This window comes from Bombina bombina, chromosome 2 (genome assembly GCF_027579735.1).
Source record: "Bombina bombina isolate aBomBom1 chromosome 2, aBomBom1.pri, whole genome shotgun sequence".
Taxonomy (NCBI): domain Eukaryota; kingdom Metazoa; phylum Chordata; class Amphibia; order Anura; family Bombinatoridae; genus Bombina; species Bombina bombina.
In genome coordinates, this window is record NC_069500.1 from 828,219,759 (window position 1) to 828,241,071 (window position 21,313).

The 21,313-nt window shown below is 41.1% G+C and overlaps 1 protein-coding gene across 5 annotated transcripts in view; it reads left to right on the top strand.

Annotated features, from left to right (window-relative positions):
- Positions 1-21,313, top strand: part of NFIC (nuclear factor I C) — a 261,712-nt gene that overhangs the window by 194,867 nt on the left and 45,532 nt on the right. For 4 of the 5 annotated variants that reach the window (XM_053703106.1, XM_053703105.1, XM_053703104.1 and 1 more), the window contains exons 3-6: positions 6,243-6,314; positions 6,457-6,531; positions 9,007-9,130; positions 18,324-18,448. In XM_053703106.1, the coding sequence (XP_053559081.1) occupies positions 6,243-6,314; positions 6,457-6,531; positions 9,007-9,130; positions 18,324-18,448 (396 nt within the window). The remainder of the gene's footprint in view (positions 1-6,242; positions 6,315-6,456; positions 6,532-9,006; positions 9,131-18,323; positions 18,449-21,313) is intronic. The other variant, XM_053703107.1, reaches the window with a different exon arrangement.

Consider the following 21,313-nt stretch of genomic DNA (forward strand, 5'->3'; position numbering starts at 1 on the left):
AACCTTCTTTTTTTCAGCCATGTCACTGTTTTTCGAGGATTGCTTTATCCTATCTGGAGTGGGCGTCAGTGAGACTGTTGCTCCATTTTTGCCCGCAAGTTTGGAATCACGGTTTAGTGGCTCGCTGCCATGAGAGTTCCCTTGTTGCATGGATCTACCGGGTCAGGGTCTCTTTGCGTCTTGGGATCTTTTCTTCCGGGGGGAATTGCGAGGGGTCGCTTGGCCCTAGCCGAGAGAAGTTTTTTTCGGAAGGGTTTTGGTCCTTTCTTCAGCTCGTACCTGGTTCCTCGTCACCTATTTTAGGTGTGGAGGACTCCCTCTCTTTTTGTCGGGAGGAGCTAGCTTGTCCTGACTCTCTTCTGGATCCTGGAGTATTCTTCTTCCTCTCTAGAATGAGCTGGTGAAGGACTTCTCTAGCTAGTTTTTGTTCAAAGGGGCAGCCTGCAAGGACAGCCTGTTGGTTAGCTTAGCTGCCTGGCAAGCGGAAGGTTGCAGATGGATACCAGCTGTTGTTCCTTTCTCTGGTATGTGTTTTTTCGCAAGCAGTTTTTGCTCTCTGTTTGTACTCCAGTTCCAGAGTTTTCTGTGTTGCAATTTGCAATACGTTCTTCCTTATGTGGTCTCCCTTCCAATATGGCTATCCAAGTTTTTTCTCCCTAAGATTGTCGTATTCCTTGTCCAAATGGGAAGAGGTTCTTCCTTTTTTTGGGGAATCTTACCTTGAGGTTTCTGTCAGACTTCATCAGAATAGACAGTTTTTTCCTTTATGTTATTCATATCTGGGGAGTGCAAGATTTTGGAAGCTGACTAACCTCCTTCTTGTTGGTGGAGGAGTGTTTTTCGCTGGTTCTAGGAAACTGCTGAGCACGAGCCTCCTCAGAGGTTTATGGCTCAGTTCGAGTGCAGTGTCATCTTTCTGGGTCTCTGACATGAGATCCTATGGTTCTTATTGTTGGGCGGCTGCTTGGTCCTCCTAACATTCTTATTCTTTTTAATTTTTTGCTTCTATCAAGGAAGCCTTCGGGAGTTCGGTTTTCTTGCAGGCTGTGGTGCCCTCAGGTTGGGCCGCCTCTTATTGTACCCTCCCATTAGCATTCAGTGTCCTCTGTAGCTTGGGTATAGTTTTCCCACAAGTAATGAATGCAGCTGTGGGCTCTCCCTGTATTTAGAAGGAAAACATAAATTATGATAATTTCCTTTCCTTCGATCCGGTGGGCAGCCCTAAATTTAAGCTGTTTTCTTCTGGCACCTTTTTCACCCTGATATTTCTCCTACTGTTCCTTGTTCCCTCGGCAGAATGACTGGGGGATGAGGGAAGTGCGGGAGGTATTTAAGCTTTTGGCTGCGGTGTCTTTGCCTCCTCCTGGTGGTCAGGTTCTGTATTCCCACAAGTAATGAATGCAGCTGTGGACTCTCGCTGTATTGAAGGAAAGGAAATTATCTGGTAAGTCACAATTTATGTTTTTAATGCTTTCAATTATTTTGCAATGTAGTGAGTAATCTCTAAAGCACATATAAAACACTGACTTCAGTGTCCCTTTGAGGTAGAGCTAAACAACAGCTATGTAAACAGTGAATCTCATTACTGTTTACATCAGTGTTTTACTGAGTTACAGTGTAGATGAACTATGCATGCTCTGTCTATCTTCCTGTTTACCAGATGCCATGGGCGTGCATGGTATAGAGCAGTGTTGGCTAACCTTGGCACCCCTGATGTTTCGGAACTATATTTCCCATGATGCTCAACTAGATTGCAGAGTGCTAAGCATCATGGGAAATGTACTTTCAACACATCTGGGGTGCCAAGCTTAGCTATCACTGGTATAAAGCGTGTGAGTCTGCTGTGTAGGTCACTACACTACAGAAAGAAATAGGAAGGGGGCAGAGGGAATAAGTATTTCTAATGTAACACTTTTGTTTTTATTCAAAAATAAAAAAAGGAATATAATTCTCAGTTATATATTTACATTGATTCTTTAGCCTAATTTCTAAGTGTGCTGCAGACTGTCTGTCTATAAAATTATTTACAGAGATTGCTTAGGGTTAGTGTAAGATTTATATCTGACGTTGTTACTGATATAGTAAAGGAAATTAGATATTTACCCTCAAGACGTTTTTTAAGAGGTCTATCCCTGGACTGCAATGAAATAGCAAGATTCATTTACAACATAGGCTGACCAAATTATAGCTTTCAAATGTTTATAAAAAAAATGTTTTAGCTCCTATTCATCATGACAACACACAAAGCAGGATATGATTCTAGATAATTGGTTTAATAATTAGCCTTCCCCTTGGAGATGGGAAGAAACTTTTACTTTCAACAAACTGTTCAGCAGGTGAACACTCCTTCCACCCCCTCCCATTTCCCTTTATTTATTTCTTTACTTTCTCATAGAAAGTTGCTTTCCTTGGAACTCCACAACATTCCATTAGCCTAACCGCTGAATGTTTTCTTTTTAACACATTTGGACTTTTCTCTGTTCTATCAGTTTGGACAGCAAGGGTTCTGCCATTTCTCCGTCTGCATTTTGTCTTAAGGAAATTGCCTGGCACACTCTATTCCATATTTGGAGGGCTAATTAGTGGGCTAACAAAGGTGGTGACAAAGTTAAAAGACACAGCTTACACAATATATGATGCCCTTTACAGCTCAAACAGGGATGCTACGCATGCACCTCCAGTACCCCCATAAAGCCGCCACTGTGTATAAGGTGTTTCTTACTGCTATGTTCTTGTTTTATCCACAGTGATCTCTTATCCGAAAGCAATAGCCAAACATTAAATAGCTTTAGGTAACGGGGAGGGGGGGTGGGTAGGGTTACTCTGATGTTGTGAGGATTCTCCTAGATTTTGCAGACCTGGGGGTTGATTTATCAACCCATCAATGCATCTGTTTCCACGCGAGCCTTTAGGCTCACTGGAAACAGGAGTTAAGAATCAGCGGTCTTAAGACCGCTGCTCCTTAACTCGCCCCCCAACTTTGAGGCGGCGGACAGCAATCAGCCCGATCTGATACGATCGGGTTGATTGACACACCCTGCTAGCTGCTGATTGGCCGCAAATGTGCAGGGGGCGGCATTGCACATGCATTTTACTAGAAATGCTTGTGCAATGATAAACTGTTGGCATTTATTGATGTGCGGCGGACACTGTCCACCCACACATTAGTAAATCGCACCCCTGGCCTCAAAATTCTCATCTACAGGGAATTACATTGCTTACTTTCCTGTTTTTGGTCTGTTTTTAAGTATGATGAGACAAGACAGTTACTTAAAGGGATATGAAAGACAAAATTAAACTTTCATGATACATGCAATTGTAAGTGATTTTTTACATTGACCTCATTCTTTTGGTATCCTTTGTTTAAGGCCATACCTAGGTATGCTTAGGAGCAACAATGCACAATGGGAACTTGCTGTTAATTACTGGCTACGCATATGCTTCTTTCCATTGGTTCTCCAGATGTGTTCAGCAAGGTCCCAGTAGTTTACTGCTGCTCTGGAGCTGTATGGGTTAAACACACCTTCTATGGTGGATTCCTGGTCTCTGTTTTGGATAAATGAATTAATATTGCACTTGAGGGTGATACCTGCTTTAAGTAATTGATGGACAGCAAGGCTGAATCTTCTGTATTCAATTTCTTTGAAGTGTTTGGTTCTTCCTTTTATCCCTCAGTGGCTACCACTAGTGTATTTAGATATCTGTCAGAAATCAAGGATCTACTCTAAAAGAATTATTTTTTGTAAAGTGTGTTTATTCTGCATTTTGCATTTTAGCAATTATATTCATACCTATGATATTTTATATGAAAAACTGCCCTTTGACTGTTCAATCTGTCATTTTGATTTTGACAGCCGCTGCTGCTGCAGCTGATACATGCCTACCGTTCACTCAGAGCACTCTGTAATAGCGCACAAATAGTCACTCACTGTCACTCCCCATAAAAGAACCAACCCCCACACATTTTCTCTCAGGCCGCTCTGGCTGCTCTGTCCGTATTCACTTGAGAAATGGAACGGACCGACAAGCGTGGTGGCCATCTTTGTTTAGGGCAAAGTTATTATCTACTATTGTGAGTGAGGGCAGAGCCGCAGAGGTGTGCAGAAAAGGCATATGGAGCAGACAGACAGGCGCCCCTCTATGGAAGACACCTGTAGGCACATGCCTTCTCTGCCTAATGGTAAATCCAGCTCTGAATCTGATGACCTTACCATTTGAAGGCTTCTTTATTAGTTCACATTTACACCTCATATAAAGCTCTTACAAAAAAAATCATGGTTGCTGAGGACTTCTATTTGTCCTAGTATAAGAATCAAAATCCTAGTCAATCAGATTATCTTCACTCCCTTATTGGAGCTTTATTTTCTGGTCTGCATTTTTCAAACCTTTGCATTTCTCTGTGTTCACTATGGATCCTGTGTTCTTTATGTAAACTAAATAGTTCAGAGACACCTGATGAACCTCCTAAAGAGATCTCTGGTCCTTCCTGCCAGTATCATGTCTCTCATAACAGTTTCATGGCTACTTCACAACATGCCCTTCTTTCTTGCCAACAGTACCTCTACTATCAAGATATGGCTTCAGCTTGCCTTTACATGATGTCTATAGGGTTCACAGTTGTAGCAATTCTGTTTGCCTGCTTTCACATGCATTCTTTCAACCTTTATTTTTGTTGGCAATGGAAACACAATCTCAAAGCTGTTCCATCCCTTACAGCAAGTGGCCAGTAGAAAAACAGACTGCTTCAACCATCATGTTTCCAACCTGGAGACTGGTCTATTGATCCTCCTTTCTTTTCAATACTTACTAAGCTAGGGGACAGTACTTTAGTGGACCATTAAGCCTCCGAATGAGACATGAAAATTTAAATCTGTTGCTCTCAAACCAAGGGTTCTCATAGGCATATGCTGAAGCACTGGCCTTTCTTTGGAATTTTTTTCTTATCCTATATTTCCACCCATTGTCATCATCATTGGGTAACAATTCTATATTGGCTGCCCATTGTTGGAAAGGTTTTAAAGTATTTTTGTTTGGATACTCTTTTTTAATATTTGTAGGTGATTGAAAGGAAAATTTTGTAGGTGGGAACGTTCTCAAGAAAAGTGTGCATGATTCCTGTTGTAGATTGTATATGTCCAAATAATATGATGTTTGTGCTTTTGTTTTTAGCTATAATTTAGTTAAAATTGCATGCATTGGTTCCTGTGATGAAAAGAAGATAAATATCTATAGTGATGGTGTACCCAGTGTATTATAGATAATAACTTTATTGTTTTTGGTCAAGCACACTTAAATTATGTTATATTTATTATTAAATATAAATAACACACACATATTGGGGCATATCTATCAAGCTCTGTATGGAGCTTGAAGCCCCGTGTTTCTGGCGAGCCTTCAGACCACTGCTCCATAACTCTGAGGAGGCGGACAGACATCGCTGCAATTCAACCTGATCGAATACAATCGGCCACAAGAGCTGCTGGTGCAATGCTGAATAAAGAGAGCGTATTGCTCTCCATATTCAGCGAGGTCTGTCGGACATGATCCGCATTGTCGGATCATGTCCGACAGGCCTTTCATAAATAGGCCCCATTGACTAAATTCTCTAACATGATCTAAATGTTCCATCCATTGATGTTCTGTGGGTGTACCAGTTATTACTAAGAGGAAGCTTTGAAGGTATAATCGTATTCTCAAAGCTATGGTACTGGATACAAAATAAATGACTAGAAAAATCCATTTAAATGTCAATATATTATTTTCCATGTGTCAATTCTTATTGTGATTTCAGCTTACATGTGTGCTCATTATATTGTAATGAAGGGTACCAGAATATCTATGCTCCCTGTGAGGTGAAAATCACTGTTAATTGTGAAAATATTTGTGGTCTTCAAATTTATGAAAACTATCATTTGCACCATTACAGAGAGGGACAGACAATTTTCTTTAGGAAATATGGCAGATTAAAACTTTTGCAAAATCATCAAGACATATTTTCAGTTTTAAACTTGGCAGTTACTGAGTCCCTAATTTTGTTTTGAAAGGGTTTCTCTTTCTGCGATAACTAACTTATTATTTTATGTTACCATGTCTTTTTGAGTGTAATTTCAGCCACTGGGGATAATTCACTTAATTGTTCATTGGTGTCCCTCATTAGTCCAAAATACTGTTTTTGTTAATTATTTTAGTATCATTGAATTATCAAACTTCTCGTAACTTGGCGTATTGACTGTTTGTTTCAGACACAGAACAGGACAGCAGCCCTCGCACAGCTATTGGCTCAGACCTGGAGGACACTAAACCAATCAATTTGGGTGAGTGTGCATGATTACTGGATGTGAGTAGATTGTATGAGCTCTGTATATAGATATCATTTTGTTATTTGTGTGAGTGCTCTGTGTGTGAATTTACACTTGCATGCCTCTGATTCCTGTCACAGCTGTTTTGTCTCTCCAGATATGACAGATTTCCAGGAGAGTTTTGTCACTTCTGGAGTTTTCAGCGTCACAGAATTAATTCAAGTGTCTAGAAGTGAGTAACACTCATACTGCACACTCACACATGCCTGACATTGACTGAGTAAGTTCTCTAGTGTTGACTCATAGATTGAGAAAACCCTTTTTCCTGTATGTAACATTGACAGACCAAGGGAGTTCCTCTCCTGTGTGTGACATTGACTGTCATAGGAAGACAATGTTATGGTTGTGTTTGTATGCTGGCTTGTGCTTGTGTGTTTGTGTCAGCTATATGTGAGTGTGCTCAAGAGTTTGTGCGTGAGACTTTGACAGACAGAGAGAACCCCTTTCTTTGGTGTGTGACGCTGACACCAATTAAAAGAAAATTAAAAGTGCTGAGGCTATCACAGCATTATTCTTTATTGTGTTAAAAATAAATATGTTTTTGCCTGAAATGGTCACTTGGGCTTCGCACTTACCCACCCTTAAGTAGAAGCTGTCTACTATGCCTCATAAACTCCTAGTTGGACATTTCCTACATGTCTGACTCTGCTTGTCCCTCATACCACAAATGTTCAAGTCTTATTTTTCAAAAAGCCTCCTCCCTCTGTATTTACAGCCTCTGCTAAAGAATACTTAGGGCTCGATTTACCAAAGCCCTACAGCTGCAAGTTCTCACAAGAACTTGCTCGCCGTAATTTATCAAGCAGCCGCTTCCTTAACCTCTTCGCCACCTCTAAGGTGGCAAAATTCAATCTCCGCGGTCGAGTCCGACCGAGGAGATTGACAGCTCCTGCTCACGCGTGATTGGCTGTGCGCGGGCAGGGGGTGGGATTGCACGCGAGCGCAAAATTGCGCTTGTGTGCAATGTAGATTACCTGCGGGTAATTTCGCCCCGCCACAGGCGAGCTGAGGCGTACAGGGGCGCGTATACGTGCCCCTGTACGCCTCAGCTTTGATAAATCTAGCCCAGAGAAAACCTAGAGGCAGTAACACTACAGAATATGCAGTGGAAGGCAGGACCCAAGATATAGGGAATTCCAGTCCAGACCATAGTCTTGTAAGGAGTGCCAGGCTGACAAAGAGGAATGCACAAGATTTGATAAATGCAGGGGCATGCCTCATAATTTGAATACATATCAGTGGCCTAATTAGGCAAGAACATTATATTTTTTATCCCACTGAAGGAATCTAACATATGCTTATGTTTTCATGTGAGGCGTTTTATAAATAATGGAACACGAGGAACACAATACGTAGTGCAGACATGCTAGTTTTAGATCTAGTTCTTTATGTATCTATACAAAGAAGCACCTATAAAAAAATGTACGCCAATTTATCACCTGCGACATAATATATACAACGTTTAGTCCAATCTATTACCTACAGCACCACCTATACAAAAGGCAAGATTTATCAATATGCAAACAGACAGGATTCACATGTTGCAAATTGTGGGGCACATTTGTTCCCTATATTTAACATTGCACAGGCGAACGCCTATGCAATGCCACTTCCCTACCTTCATGCAACCAGTTGTGTGAGAGTAAGGTTTGGCAATCACCACAGTCAAATGAATTCGGGAGGATTTTTATCCAACAACGTCAAATTGGCGAGAGGGTTTACGAAGTGACCACCTATACAAAGTGTAGACCAATTTATTGTCTATAGAGCACCCATACAAAATGTAAATTAATGTATTACCTACAGCAGCACCTATTCAAAGTCTAGGCCAATTTGTTACCTACAGCAGCACCTATACAAAGTCTAGGCCAATATGTTACCTACAGCAGCACCTATACAAAGTCTAAGCCAACTTGTTACCTACTGCAGCACCTATACAAAGTCTAGGCCAATTTGTTATCTACAGCAGCACCTATAAAAAGTCTAGGCCAATTTGTTACCTACAGCAGCACCTAATCAAAGTTTAATCCAATTTATTATCTACAGTAGCATCTATACACATTGTAGATGGTTGTCTTACCTACAGCAGCACCTGTAAAAAGTGTAAGCAAATATATTATATACAGCAACACCTGTACAAAGTATAGGACCATTTATAACCTCCAGTACAACCTATACAGAATGAAGGCCAATTTATTTTATTGTATTAATGTATTATAATATCTTACTTACATGTTTTGTCTTTTTTATTTTAAGTGTATTAGTATATAACATTTTGTATAGTTTGCAATGTGATAGGAGAAATGTTTTTAGGGTTAAAATGTCAGTTTTTTTTATTTATTGATTAAGATACAGACATCTATATAATATGTACTTGTCCCTTTTTAAATTTAGCAGCATGTAGTTGACAGACTCACCCTTTGTTTGCATGTGTCAGATTGTGTGAAACCCCTTTTGTGTGTGCAAACGCATGTGCCTTTGAGAAACAGACTGACTAACGAGGGAGCCCATTTTATGTGTGCTATGTATATATGTCTATTTGAGGGGGAGACTGACAGACTCAGTAAGCACCTCTCCTATGTCTGATAGAATTAGGGAACCTATTTACTATATGCAAACCTGTAGTTTTGTTTGTTTTTTATTGCAGCCCCTGTGGTATCTGGCACAGGCCCAAATTTCTCTCTGGGAGAGCTACAGGGACACCTGGCATACGATTTAAATCCTACAGGCACAGGGATGAGAAGGACCCTCCCCAGCACATCATCCAGCGGGTATGTTACCATTTCCAAAAGTCTTCCAACACTGTCAAAGCAATAGTAGCCAAGATTCACTAATGAGACACTGTATTGTAATATTGTTCCTCTGTAATCTGTTTCTAGTATTAAAGGGACACATTTATCAAAGTGTGAGCGGACATGATACGATGTAGCGTATCATCTCCACTGCACATCGATAAATCCTGACAGCATACACTGTCAGCATTTATCATTGCACAAGCAGTTCACCAGAACTGCTTGTGCAATACCGCTCCCTGCAGATTCACGGCCAATCAGCCGCTAGCAGGGGGTGTCAATCAATTGATTTCTGTCCGCCGCCTCGGAGCAGGCGGACAAGTTATGGAGCAGTGACGAGCCGAAGCAAGGGGCCTCAAGCTCCATTCGGAGCTTGATAATTCGGCCCCTAAATATCTCATGCTGTTGTAAAAGTTGTGCTTTGTGCCAATTTCCCTAGAGAGGTCAACATATGTTTTTAAATTGCTGTAAATTGCCTAAACCAGTTATTTGATTTGCAACATTTGCAACATTTGCAGGTTACAGAATTTGCTTTTTGGCCTCTTTAGGGAGTGTGGGACAAATACATTTTTTTACACAGAAGCAAGAGGTGTTAAGTGACCAACTGTCTATATTGGTATATCTGTGCATACGTCATTTTCCCCTACACGTGATAGAAGTACCAGCAGCATCTTGCAACACGTGACCATCGGAACATGTATCGTGTGCACAAATATAAAAAAAATAGCAGATGTGTGCGCAAATTGTCTATAACCATATTGGCAGTAAGTCCCCAGACAATCCATCTTGTAATTAGTAAGACCTTCCCCTACGTAGGTGGCAGTGGCACAGATTAAATGGCCATGAATATGAAGGGTCACTTTGGCGGTCTTACTAAGGTTTATTGAATCTTGTTGAGTATTACCTGATCTAAGATGCAAAATAATCAGTTTATGTTGTAATTCTCTATTAAAACAAAACTTTTTCAGACTCTGTAGACAACATATAGGGCTAGATTACAAGTGGAACACAAAATATCTCTTTTGCGAAAGCGATATTTGTGCTCCACTGAGTAATACTACAGCACGCAAGTTAGCCACAATGCAAAGGCGACATTGCGTTCTCATTGGCTCCAATGGGAGCATCATTCTCATGCCGTGAGACATGAGGCATGAGAACCTCGCCCAGGGAAGGGGGTAAGTTGTGCAGCAATGGGCAGCAAATTGTAAATATATATGCATATGCTTATATAAATATATATCAATATATTTATATAAGCATATACATATCTATTTAGTCCACATATTAACAGATAAATATATATGTATATACGCATATGCATATATATTTACTGAGAACACACAGACCCCATAGACAATTTTTTATGTCTTTTTTTTTTTCTAACACCCCACTCCCGACAGCTTTAGCCCCCAAAACTGCCTGGTGCAGTTATTATATTAAAAAATAAAAATGCTACAATTTTTGTTTTTAATAAAATACACATCACTGTATTTTGGGGGCATTTGGGGCACATTTATACATACACATATATATATATATTTATATTAAAATCAATGGAGGATTGCACTCCAAGCAAACAGGTAATCCAGTGCCCTGGGTGCAGCAAAATAGGCAAACAAACATATGGAAAAAAGCGCACTCCAAGGGATCCTTAAACAGGCAATTTTATTCAGTGAACGTTTTCGGACATAATATAGTCCGTCCTCAGACCAAAAAAGTGTTACAAATTACTTACCAACCACCCCTTAAGTACAGCAAACCACCAAAGTGAACTGGCCGGGCATCCACGCTCTCCCGGGTAGCTCCACCCCAAACAGGTGACGTCATCATCCCGGGCAACGTGAGTCCGGTCAGCAATAAAAAGTTATGTGCACACTAAAAGAAGATGAGAATAAACATTAAACAAACATGGCCCAATAATGTAGGAACTGAACAATCGTACATTTAAACAGAAGTAAAACAAAAGATTGCTGTTTTGAAGTATCGCATGCATCGCACTGGGTTGCCATAGCAACAAAAACAAACAATGAAGCGTGCGTGTCATGTGGTATTAAGGCAGCCAATCGTAGGAAACCAAAGAAATATGTCAATGTATACCACACACTGCGATCCATTGTACATTTACACAGAATCATAACAAAAGATTGTTGTTTTGATGTATCGCATGCAAAGCACTGGGTTGCCATAGCAACAAACATAAACAATAAAGCGTGCGTGTCATGTGGTACCAAGACACCCAATCATAGGAGACCAAAATAATGTGTCTAGGCATACTCAAAACTACGATCCGTTGCCATAGCTACGTAAGGAAACTAGAAGGCATATAACACTGGCGATACCTAAATGTAGAAAAGCTGGTAGGGATCAAAACATATGGGTAAATAGATACAATATTGGTACATCCTTGTACATATAATGCAGAAAAAAGAGGAATGACACAAAAGGCTATATAGCCTGTGATGAGAGCAGGATGTGATGTCACTAGTTTGGGGGCGGGGCTGAGGTCCGGTGTCTGTGTCGCAGTTAGTTTAGTACAATCAACCTGACTAGATGTGTATTGCTATGGTCTGCAATAAAATAGAGTTGTACCATCATTGCTGTGTCCTGCATATGTCCTGCATCTCACAACATGGTGTCAGAAGTTCTGGACTACGCTTCTGTTTCTGATGATGACGATGTCAAAGTTTACCCCACCTGAGCCTTTTGACTTCTCTCAGCCTGCAGCTTGGCCCACATGGCGTCAGCGGTTTCAGCTGGACAAGGAGAGTGGTGAAGTACAAGTTATTCTCTTTTATACTCTATGGGGAAAGATGTGGAGCCAGTGTTCAATGCTTTTACTTTCCAAGAAGGGGAAGAATTTATCTTTGATATAGTTATGGATAAACTCAGTGCCCACTTTGTGCCCAAAAGAAATGTGATTCATGAGAGAGCTTGTTTTCACAAACATAATCAGCGTGTGGGAGAATCTGTGGAGTCATTTGTGCGCAGCCTGTATGAACTAGCTGAATTCTGTGAGTTTGGTGTTGCTAAAGAAGAGCAAATCAGAGACAGAATAGTTATTGGAATTGCAGATGCTGAAGTCTCACTGAAGCTGCAGTTAGAGCCTGATTTAACGTTAGATGGGGCTATTAGGATGGCCCGCCAGAGTGAACTGGTGAAAAAGCAAAGTGCTGATCTGAGGTCTGAGAGTATTGTGGATGAAGTGCAACAGTCTAGGAAAACTGCTAGTGAAAGGCACAGTGTGAGCGGTAGATCTAAAATACTGGAAAGGCCTAGAAGTGGATGGGCGCAACATGCCCGATGCACACGGTGCTACCGGGCCCATGATCAGAGTGTTATATGCCCGGCCAGGGATAAAAGATGCAGAAAATGTAACAGAATGGGCCATTTTGAAGTGGTGTGTAAAACTGAATACATTAAGGAGATGCAGGTGGACAGTGACCAGGAGGGTCAAGAAGTGTCTTTTGTGGGGTCCGTTGTGGAACGGACAAGCTCAGAGGAAGATTGGAAAGTTACTTTTACTGTAATGGGAGACAAAGTTGATTTTAAGATTGACACAGGAGCAGATATCACTGTAATGTATTTTGCTGAATTTATGAAACTGCCTCGACAGCCCCAGCTGGCGAAGGTTACTACAAATGTCCATAGTCCTGGTGGCCGCATTGATTGTGTGGGGAAATTTCTTGCCAGCTGTGAGTACAAGCAAAGAAAGTTCACCATGTGGGTGCACGTGATTCGAGGTCAGTGTGTTAACAATTTATTGAGCAGAAAAGCAGCCTGCGACTTGGGCCTCGTGGCCAGAGTGAATGAGATTTCCGAAGATATGTTTGGCGAGTTGGGCCTACTGAATTGCAAACCAGTCCGTATAGCACTTAAAGGTGACGCAGTCCCATACAGTATTTCTACTCCCCGTAGAATTCCGTTCCCGCTAATGCCTCAAGTGGAGAAAGAGCTTATGCGCATGAAGTCTATGGGGGTTATTGAAGAGGTTGTTGAAGCGACTGATTGGTGTGCCCCCATTGTTCCAGTTGCAAAGAAAAACGGAAAGGTGCGCATTTGTGTGGACCTGAAAAGGTTGAATGAGGCAGTGAAGAGGGAGAGATTTGTGCTGCCTACATTAGAAGATATAGCTCCAAAGTTGGCTGGGGCGAAGTTCTTTTCCACATTAGACGCTTCTAACGGCTTTTGGCAGATCCCCCTGGATCCAAAGTGCCGCAAACTGACTACCTTTATCACACCGGTAGGTCGGTTCTGCTTCTGCAGACTCCCCTTTGGGATATCCTCTGCTCCTGAAATCTTTCAAAGGGAAATGAGTTCTCTCCTGAGTGACCACGTGGGCACAGCAGTCGTCATGGACGACATTCTAGTGTATGGGTCTACAGTGGAGGAGCATGATCAGCGTTTAAGTTGTGTGCTACAGGCTATCAAAGAGTCTGGGCTGAAGCTTAACAAAGAAAAATGTCATTTTAGGAAAACTGAATTATGCTACTTTGGGCATATCATCAACGGGGACGGCATCAAGCCAGACCCCGAGAAAATTTGTGCTATTGAACAGATGAAAAGTCCTTCTGATGTACATGAGCTGAGACAGGTATTGGGCCTTGTAAATTACGTGGGCAAGTTTCTTCCAGATTTTTCAACAGTTTTACACCCTATCACAGAGTTGCTTAAGAAAGACGTTGCCTGGGTCTGGGGACCTTCACAAGAAAAAGCTTTCCTGCAGGCCAAGTCCCTGCTGGGGTCGGTCCCGGTGCTGGGGTTCTACGACCCTTCAAAAAAGACTGTGGCTAGTGCCGATGCAAGCAGTTATGGGCTGGGGGCTGCACTCCTGCAGTTAAATGAGAATAAACTACAGCCCATCGCCTACTGTTCCCGCACACTGACGGCTGCGGAGTCAAAATACGCTCAAATTTAGAAAGAGTGCCTGGCTGCAGTTTGGGCCTGTGAGCGCTTTCAGCGTTATCTAGTGGGTTTGGAGAAATTTAGTCTTGAAACTGACCATAAACCGCTAGTCCCTCTAATCAACTCTTATGACATTGACAAAACACCCTTGAGATGCCAGAGACTTTTAATGAGACTGCTCAGGTTCAATGTCCAGGCAGTGCATGTGCCGGGGAAACAACTGGTTTTGGCAGATACACTATCCAGGCTCCCGCTGGCTGCTGCTGAAGAATCCTCCACAGAATCGGATGTGAAAGTGTATGTTGATTCAGTTCTGGCCTCTAAGTCCATTTCTTCAAGGAAACTGGAAGAGATAAAGAAAGAGACATATTTGGACACAGATCTGCAAGAGGTTATAAAGTACATAAAAGAAGGCTGGCCCGAGACCCGGGCAGCCTGGATGTCTTTAAGTGCTTACCAGCCAGAGAGGTCGCAGCTCACGGAGCTGGAGGGGTTGGTGCTGTTCCAAGACCGCATTGTAATTCCTGTCAGCATGAGGAAAGAGATGTTAAACAGGATTCACGATGGCCACTTAGGCATTACAAAGTGCAGAGAAAGGGCAGCTACAGCTGTGTGGTGGCCTGGGATCAGCTCCGACATTGCAAATCACGTGTCTAAATGTGCCTTTTGCCGGGAACGCCGGCCTACTCAGAGAAGGGAGCCCTTGATTTCTACTCCGCTGCCTGCGGGGCCGTGGCAGAAAATAGCTGCTGATTTGTGTGAACTGCACGGGAAAAAGTTTCTTGTTGTGATCGACTACTATTCCAGGTATTTGGAAATTGCACCCCTGAATGATATCACAAGTCAGGCCGTTATCATTCGCCTGAAGATCTTGTTCGCCCGCTGGGGCATTCCAATGGAGCTGGTGAGTGATAATGTTATGCAGTTCGCTTCTACAGAGTTCATTGCTTTCAGCAGGGAATATGATTTTGTACATTCCACATCAAGTCCACATTATCCGCAGGCCAACGGAATGGCTGAGAGGGCAGTTCAAACAACAAAATTCATTCTGAAGCAATCTGAGCCGTACCTAGCCCTCTTGTCATACAGGGCGACGCCCATTCAAGCCACCGGGTTCAGCCCGGCACAGCTGATGCTAGGACGCCAGATTCGCACTACTTTACCCTCAGTGGGTGTCTTCAAGCCGCCTGGCCCTGTTCCTCGGGACGAAGTCCTTAGGAGGGATGAAGAGGCCAAAAAGGGTTATTGTTTCTTCTACGACAGGAGACATTCTGTCAGGCCTTTACAGGAACTGAAAGCAGGCCAAAGTGTCAGAATTAAACTGGACGATGAGAAGAAATGGAAGACGCCTGCTACGGTAGTTGGCCGCTCTCCAGAACCAAGGTCTTATACAGTCCTTACTGAGGGAAGGACGGTTACACGCCGTAACCGAAGACATCTTCAGCCTGTACCTGAGAGTCTGGAACTGGATGCCTCAGTACCACCGCCGGTGGGATCCCCTGTTCTAAGAGAGGTGCCTTCCCCTCAGCAAGATCACAGCAGGGATATATCTTTGCCTCCAGCAGACTCTAATTCACCATCTTCTGTATCAGAGGACAGTTCATGCAAAGTTACATCAAGCGGAAGAGTGGTGAAACTTCCGGCCCGATATAGGGACTGACTTTAGCTAGAACAGTGACCGGAAGTATGGGCAGAATAATCCCATGGTCACTGTGGACTAGGGTAGTCTACCCCGATGTCCAAGTCAGGATGTAATTTATTTGTTTATGTTTTCTAACCTATTTGTTTATATAATGTTCGGAAAAAAAAATGTTGTTGTATACTCTGTTCGTATACCTTGTTCTTTGTTATATGCAAATGTATGCTTCGCCTTTGAAAAAGGGGAAGATGTGATGAGAGCAGGATGTGATGTCACTAGTTTGGGGGCGGGGCTGAGGTCCGGTGTCTGTGTCGCAGTTAGTTTAGTACAATCAACCTGACTAGATGTGTATTGCTATGGTCTGCAATAAAATAGAGTTCTACCATCATTGCTGTGTCCTGCATATGTCCTGCATCTCATGACATAGCCGTCTCAGCTTAGGGCAATATCTGTCAAAAAGAGGGGACAAGGATAACAAAGGTAATTTTGAAGCATAAAATTATGAGCCATAGTTTTGTCACAGAAGGTGGGTATGTCACTAATCAAAGCAAAAAGCGTTAATCAACGGCCTGTAAATCAAGATTTGCAAAAAATGAGTAAGGTGACACACACATCAATGTTGACAAGACATGAACAAAGAATATGTATAAAAATTATAAAAGAAAACATTATAAATGAAAACAATAAGTAAGATACAAACATGATACATGGTAAACCTTACAAGGCATGAGCAAAGCATAAGGCAATGGATCAAAACTCTCATAGTATCTGAATCAAAGGACTCTCATTAACTGAAGTATGTTAGGGGTCTTCTACCCAAAATAAGACAGGTGAAGTTAATCCATCTATAAGAAAGCCTGCCAGACCAGGTGGGTATTTAGACCCTTTGGCACTGATCGATTATTGTGTACTTTAAGTCTGACACCTTATGCTGGAAAAGCTGGAAATGTCTGGCGACAGGTTGTTCTGAACCTCCATGCTTTAATGCATGCCTAATGGCCGAGCGATGGTTTGCCATCCGGGTACGGAAGTCATCAACAGTCTTTCCAACATAGTACAGGCCACAAGTGCAATGAAGTAGATAAACTATGTGTGTGGTCGTACACGTTAGCCTATATCTATGTTTGTAAGTCTTCCTCTTGTAGGGATGCGTGAATGAGGAACCAGTGATCAGCCCTCCACAGGTTGTGCAGCCCAGGCAGCAATAGACACCAGGTTTATTAATGTCAAGCCATGTAGTCTTCTTATATGATTTCTGCGGATCGGTCAAGACTAAGTGGTCCCTGAGGGATCTGGCCCTCCTGTAACCTATTCTTGGTGGAGGTGAATTCAGGAGGGGCAACATGTTGTCGCTATTAATGATGTCCCAATGCTTTCTAATTGCTGAAGCCATTCCATTTTTGTCACCCGTGTACGTAGTGACAAAAGTCATTCTGTTCTCTTCTACTTTTGGTTTGACTGAAGTATCATTCAGTACCGTTTGGCACTGCTCACGAAGTAATTTGACAGGATATTGACGGGCTTCAAATCGGGTTTGCATCTCTGAAAGTTAAACCAATGCCCTAGATCATCAGCAGTCCCACTCCAAATCAGGAAGAGGTCATCTATGTAGCGCCTAAAGACCTTAATATGCTCATTTCTGAACAGATCTGTCTCAAATTCTTCAAAGATATATATATATATAGATCTGATCTCTGGTTAATTTGATTATCACTATTTGCTACTGCGAGGTTACGGTAGCCATAACCAACCACTTGTAATGTCTGGTTATTTATTGTGCGCCCGCAAACGGGCAAATTTGCCCGTTTGCAGGCGCACATTAAATTAGCGCTCCACTTATAATCTACTCCTTAGAAGGCAATCACTGTCAACATTTTCACTGTCTTTATTAGTGTAAATGTGTCACATCATAAACATTCATACAAATTTTGATAGCAAATAACAACCAAATATAACATTGTATCTGTTAATATTTTTTTCAAAAGCTTAATAAATTATGAGCCTATCCCAGACATTCTTAAAGGCACAGTCTACACCAGAATTTTTATTGTTTAAAAAGATAAATAATCCCTTTATTACCCATTCCCTAGTTTTGCATAACCAACACAGTTATATAAATACACTTTTATCCTCTGTGATTACCTTGTATATAAACCTCTGCAGACTGCCCCCTTATTTCAGTTCTTTTGACAGACATCCATTTTAGCCAATCAGAACTGGCTCACTGGAACTCCACGTGCGTGAGCACAGTGTTATCTATATGAGACACATGAACTAACACCCTCTAGTGGTGAAAAACTGTCAAAATGCCCTGAGAGAAGAGGCGGCCTTCAAGGACTTAGAAATTAGCATATGAACCTCCTATGTTTAGCTGTCAACTAAGAATACCAAGAGAACAAAGCAAAATTGGTGATAAAAGTAAATTGGTAAATTGTTTAAAATTACATTCTCTATCTGAATCATGAAAGTTTATTTTGGACTAGACTGTCCCTTTAAACTCTCTTGCTGTATTTGTTCATACCACCTCTACTGGAAGCCCGTATCACAAACCAACCACTCTTTCTGCAAAGAAGTGCATCTGCACTGTCATTGAATGTTTTTTTACTCAGCATTGTAATTGTCTCTATACAGGAGCAAGCGGCACAAGTCCGGCTCTCTTGAGGATGACATTGATACCAGCCCAGGGGGAGAATATTACACATCCCCCTCTTCTCCGACTGGGAGCAGCAGAAACTGGACAGAGGATATGGAAGGAGGTAGGCTTCGCTTTTTTTGCTTTTAATGAAACATTTCTCAGGTGATTTGACCTGCTTTATCACATTTACTAATCAGTGCGTCTTTGTCTGAAATGTTTCCAGCACAGACACACTCATGAGATATCTATGGCTTGTAGCCAACTCAAATATCGTCAGTTCTCACAAATTAAAGGGAGTATACGTTATAAATGCCTGGTTTTCACTGCTGGCAAGCTCTTTATATTAAAAAAAAAATCAGTATTCATTTTTCATTCGTTGTAGGAGCAGCAATGCCTTATTGGGAGCTAGCTGAACACAGGTGAGCCAGTGACATCAGATATATATGTACAGCCACCATTCCCAGTAGGGCATTGCTGCTCCTGAGACTACCTATGTGTGCTTTTTAACAAAGGATACCAAGAGAAGGAATCAAATTGGTTAATAGAATCAAATTGTAAAGTTGTTTCAACTTGCATGTTCTGTTTAAATTATGAAAGAAAAATGTTTGGTTTCAGGGCCAGGACAGTAAACATCTTGTAGTTATAAGACATTTCTGTGGTCTTGTTATAGAATAACTTATCAGCCAAGTCTAAACATTTTTTAAACAAATTAACGTGGTTTGCAGCAAGTGCTTTTCAATAGCCAAACTCCACTAAACACTTGCCTTATTTGGAAGAGCCAATCTGTACCAGAGTTTGCAAGCAACAAGGCAAGGCACGTTCATTATGTTTTGCAGTTGTTATGTGTTAAAGCCAATTAGGGAAAGATATATAGCAGGTTTAACCTTGAGAAGTCTGCAGCTTGCATGTCCAGCTCTGAGAATTAGAAAATCCACAAATGTCACAGTTAAAGGGACAGTATACACTCATTTTCATATAACTCTGTGTAATAGACACTACTATAAAGAATAAGATGCACAGATACTGATATAAAAATCCAGTATAAAACTGTTTAAAAACTTACTTAGAAGCTTTCAGTTTAGCTCAGTTGAAAAGGCTGTTGGAAAGCCCACTGCAAGTGGGAAATAAGACACTCCCCCCTCCCCCTTCTTTTGCATATGAAAAGACCCTTTACACAAGCAGGAGCAAGCTGGAGAAGGTAGCTGATGGTATTCACATAAAACTTTGGGGCTTGGTTAGGAGTCTGAAAATCAGAGCAATGGTATTCAAAAATAAGCAAAACTATACATTTAAAAAAAAAAAAAAAAAAAACTTTATGGGCTATATAAATAGATCATCTACAAAACATTTATGCAAAGAAAAAATGAGTGCATAATGTCCCTTTAAATTACATGAAAAAGGGGTTAATAATAAAAAATCTATTTTGCAAAGTTGTTTTATTATGGAAAACTAAACATTTTGGGCCCAATTATGAGTGAAGCGCTAACAGTTACGTGCAAGCGATAAGGAGTAAACAAAAAAGTGTCACGAAACGCATAAAAAATACATTACAAAGTGCACTTACACTCATAATAACACGATCCAATAAAAAAAATTTTTTTTTTAAAAAGAGCCTACCTAGGTTTAGCTTTCAACAAAGAATACCAAGAGATCAAAGCAAATTTGAATATAAAAGTATATTGGAAAGTTGTTTAAAATTACGTGCACTATCTGAATCATGTCCCTTTTAAAATCTCAAGATGTTTACTATACCTTTAACAACTATGCAATTGCTTTTTAGTAAATAATAGCTGAGAATCAAAAAGAAATGAAGATCTACACCACCAAAACAGTTTAACCCTAACTACCACTCATCTGACCCCGCCACCTTACCACACCATAATCTTACCAATCAGCTCCTCACACTGCAAATTACCAATTATCAGGGTACACTATAAATTAGTGTCATGCATAAAAAGCATTGTCACTAAATAATAGCAAAGCGAGTGTGACCCAGCCACTAAAATTGACACTTAATTTGTCATTGAGGCTCCATTATAGCTACTTAAAGGGTCATTAAACTCAATATTTTTATTTCATGATTCAGAAAGAGAATACAATTTTTAACAACATTCCAATTTACTTCTATTATCTAATTTGCTTCATTCTTTAGATATCCTTTGTTAAAGAAATAGCAATGCACATGGGCGAGCCAATCACATGAGGTAAATATGTGCAACCACCAATCAAAAGCTACTGAGCCTATCTAGCTATGCTTTTCAGGAACAAATATCAAGAGAATAAAGCAAATTAGTTAATAGAAGTAGATTAGAAAGTTGTTTAAAATGGTATTCTCTATCTGAATCATGAAAGAAACATTTTGGGTTTAATGTCCCTTTAAATAGGATTTTTCTCAACAGATTGTTCCCAGATTGCCAGATTGTCGTGGGTTGCTAAGTCTGTCCACTTTCCCAGATGTATAATTTTTCAGGCCAGGGCAAATGTCTAGTTTTTAGGGATTTCCCCAGTTCCACTCAGGATATGTCTAGCTCCGCACATTACTACCTATAACACACTTGCCCACTTCACATCCGTGGCCTCTTCAATCAGGGCTCCACCCTCAAAAACTGATGTAATTCCCCCACCTCTTTGTCCAAGAAAGTCCCTTGGAAATGTTGAGAGATATGATATGACTACAGCCTCCTGTATACATAAATGTTTCCTCTGATTTAAATATCCCTGATTCTCTCTATTGCACATTTTTCTTAAAAACAAAACAAAAAAAATGCTTACTTTATCTTAATACTACTTGATCCAGGACAGCACAGCCAATCCCAATATGTCTTCTATTGACAGCCAATGAAAGGTGCACTATTACCTAGATAGTTTCTCCTATTTTTACAGTTACTCATCTATATGGTACAAGTGCCTAGTGTAGGTAAAAGGGATCTAGCAGCAGGGACACCCTTAGCATTTGCAGGGCCCTGGGCAATACAAATTTGAGGGC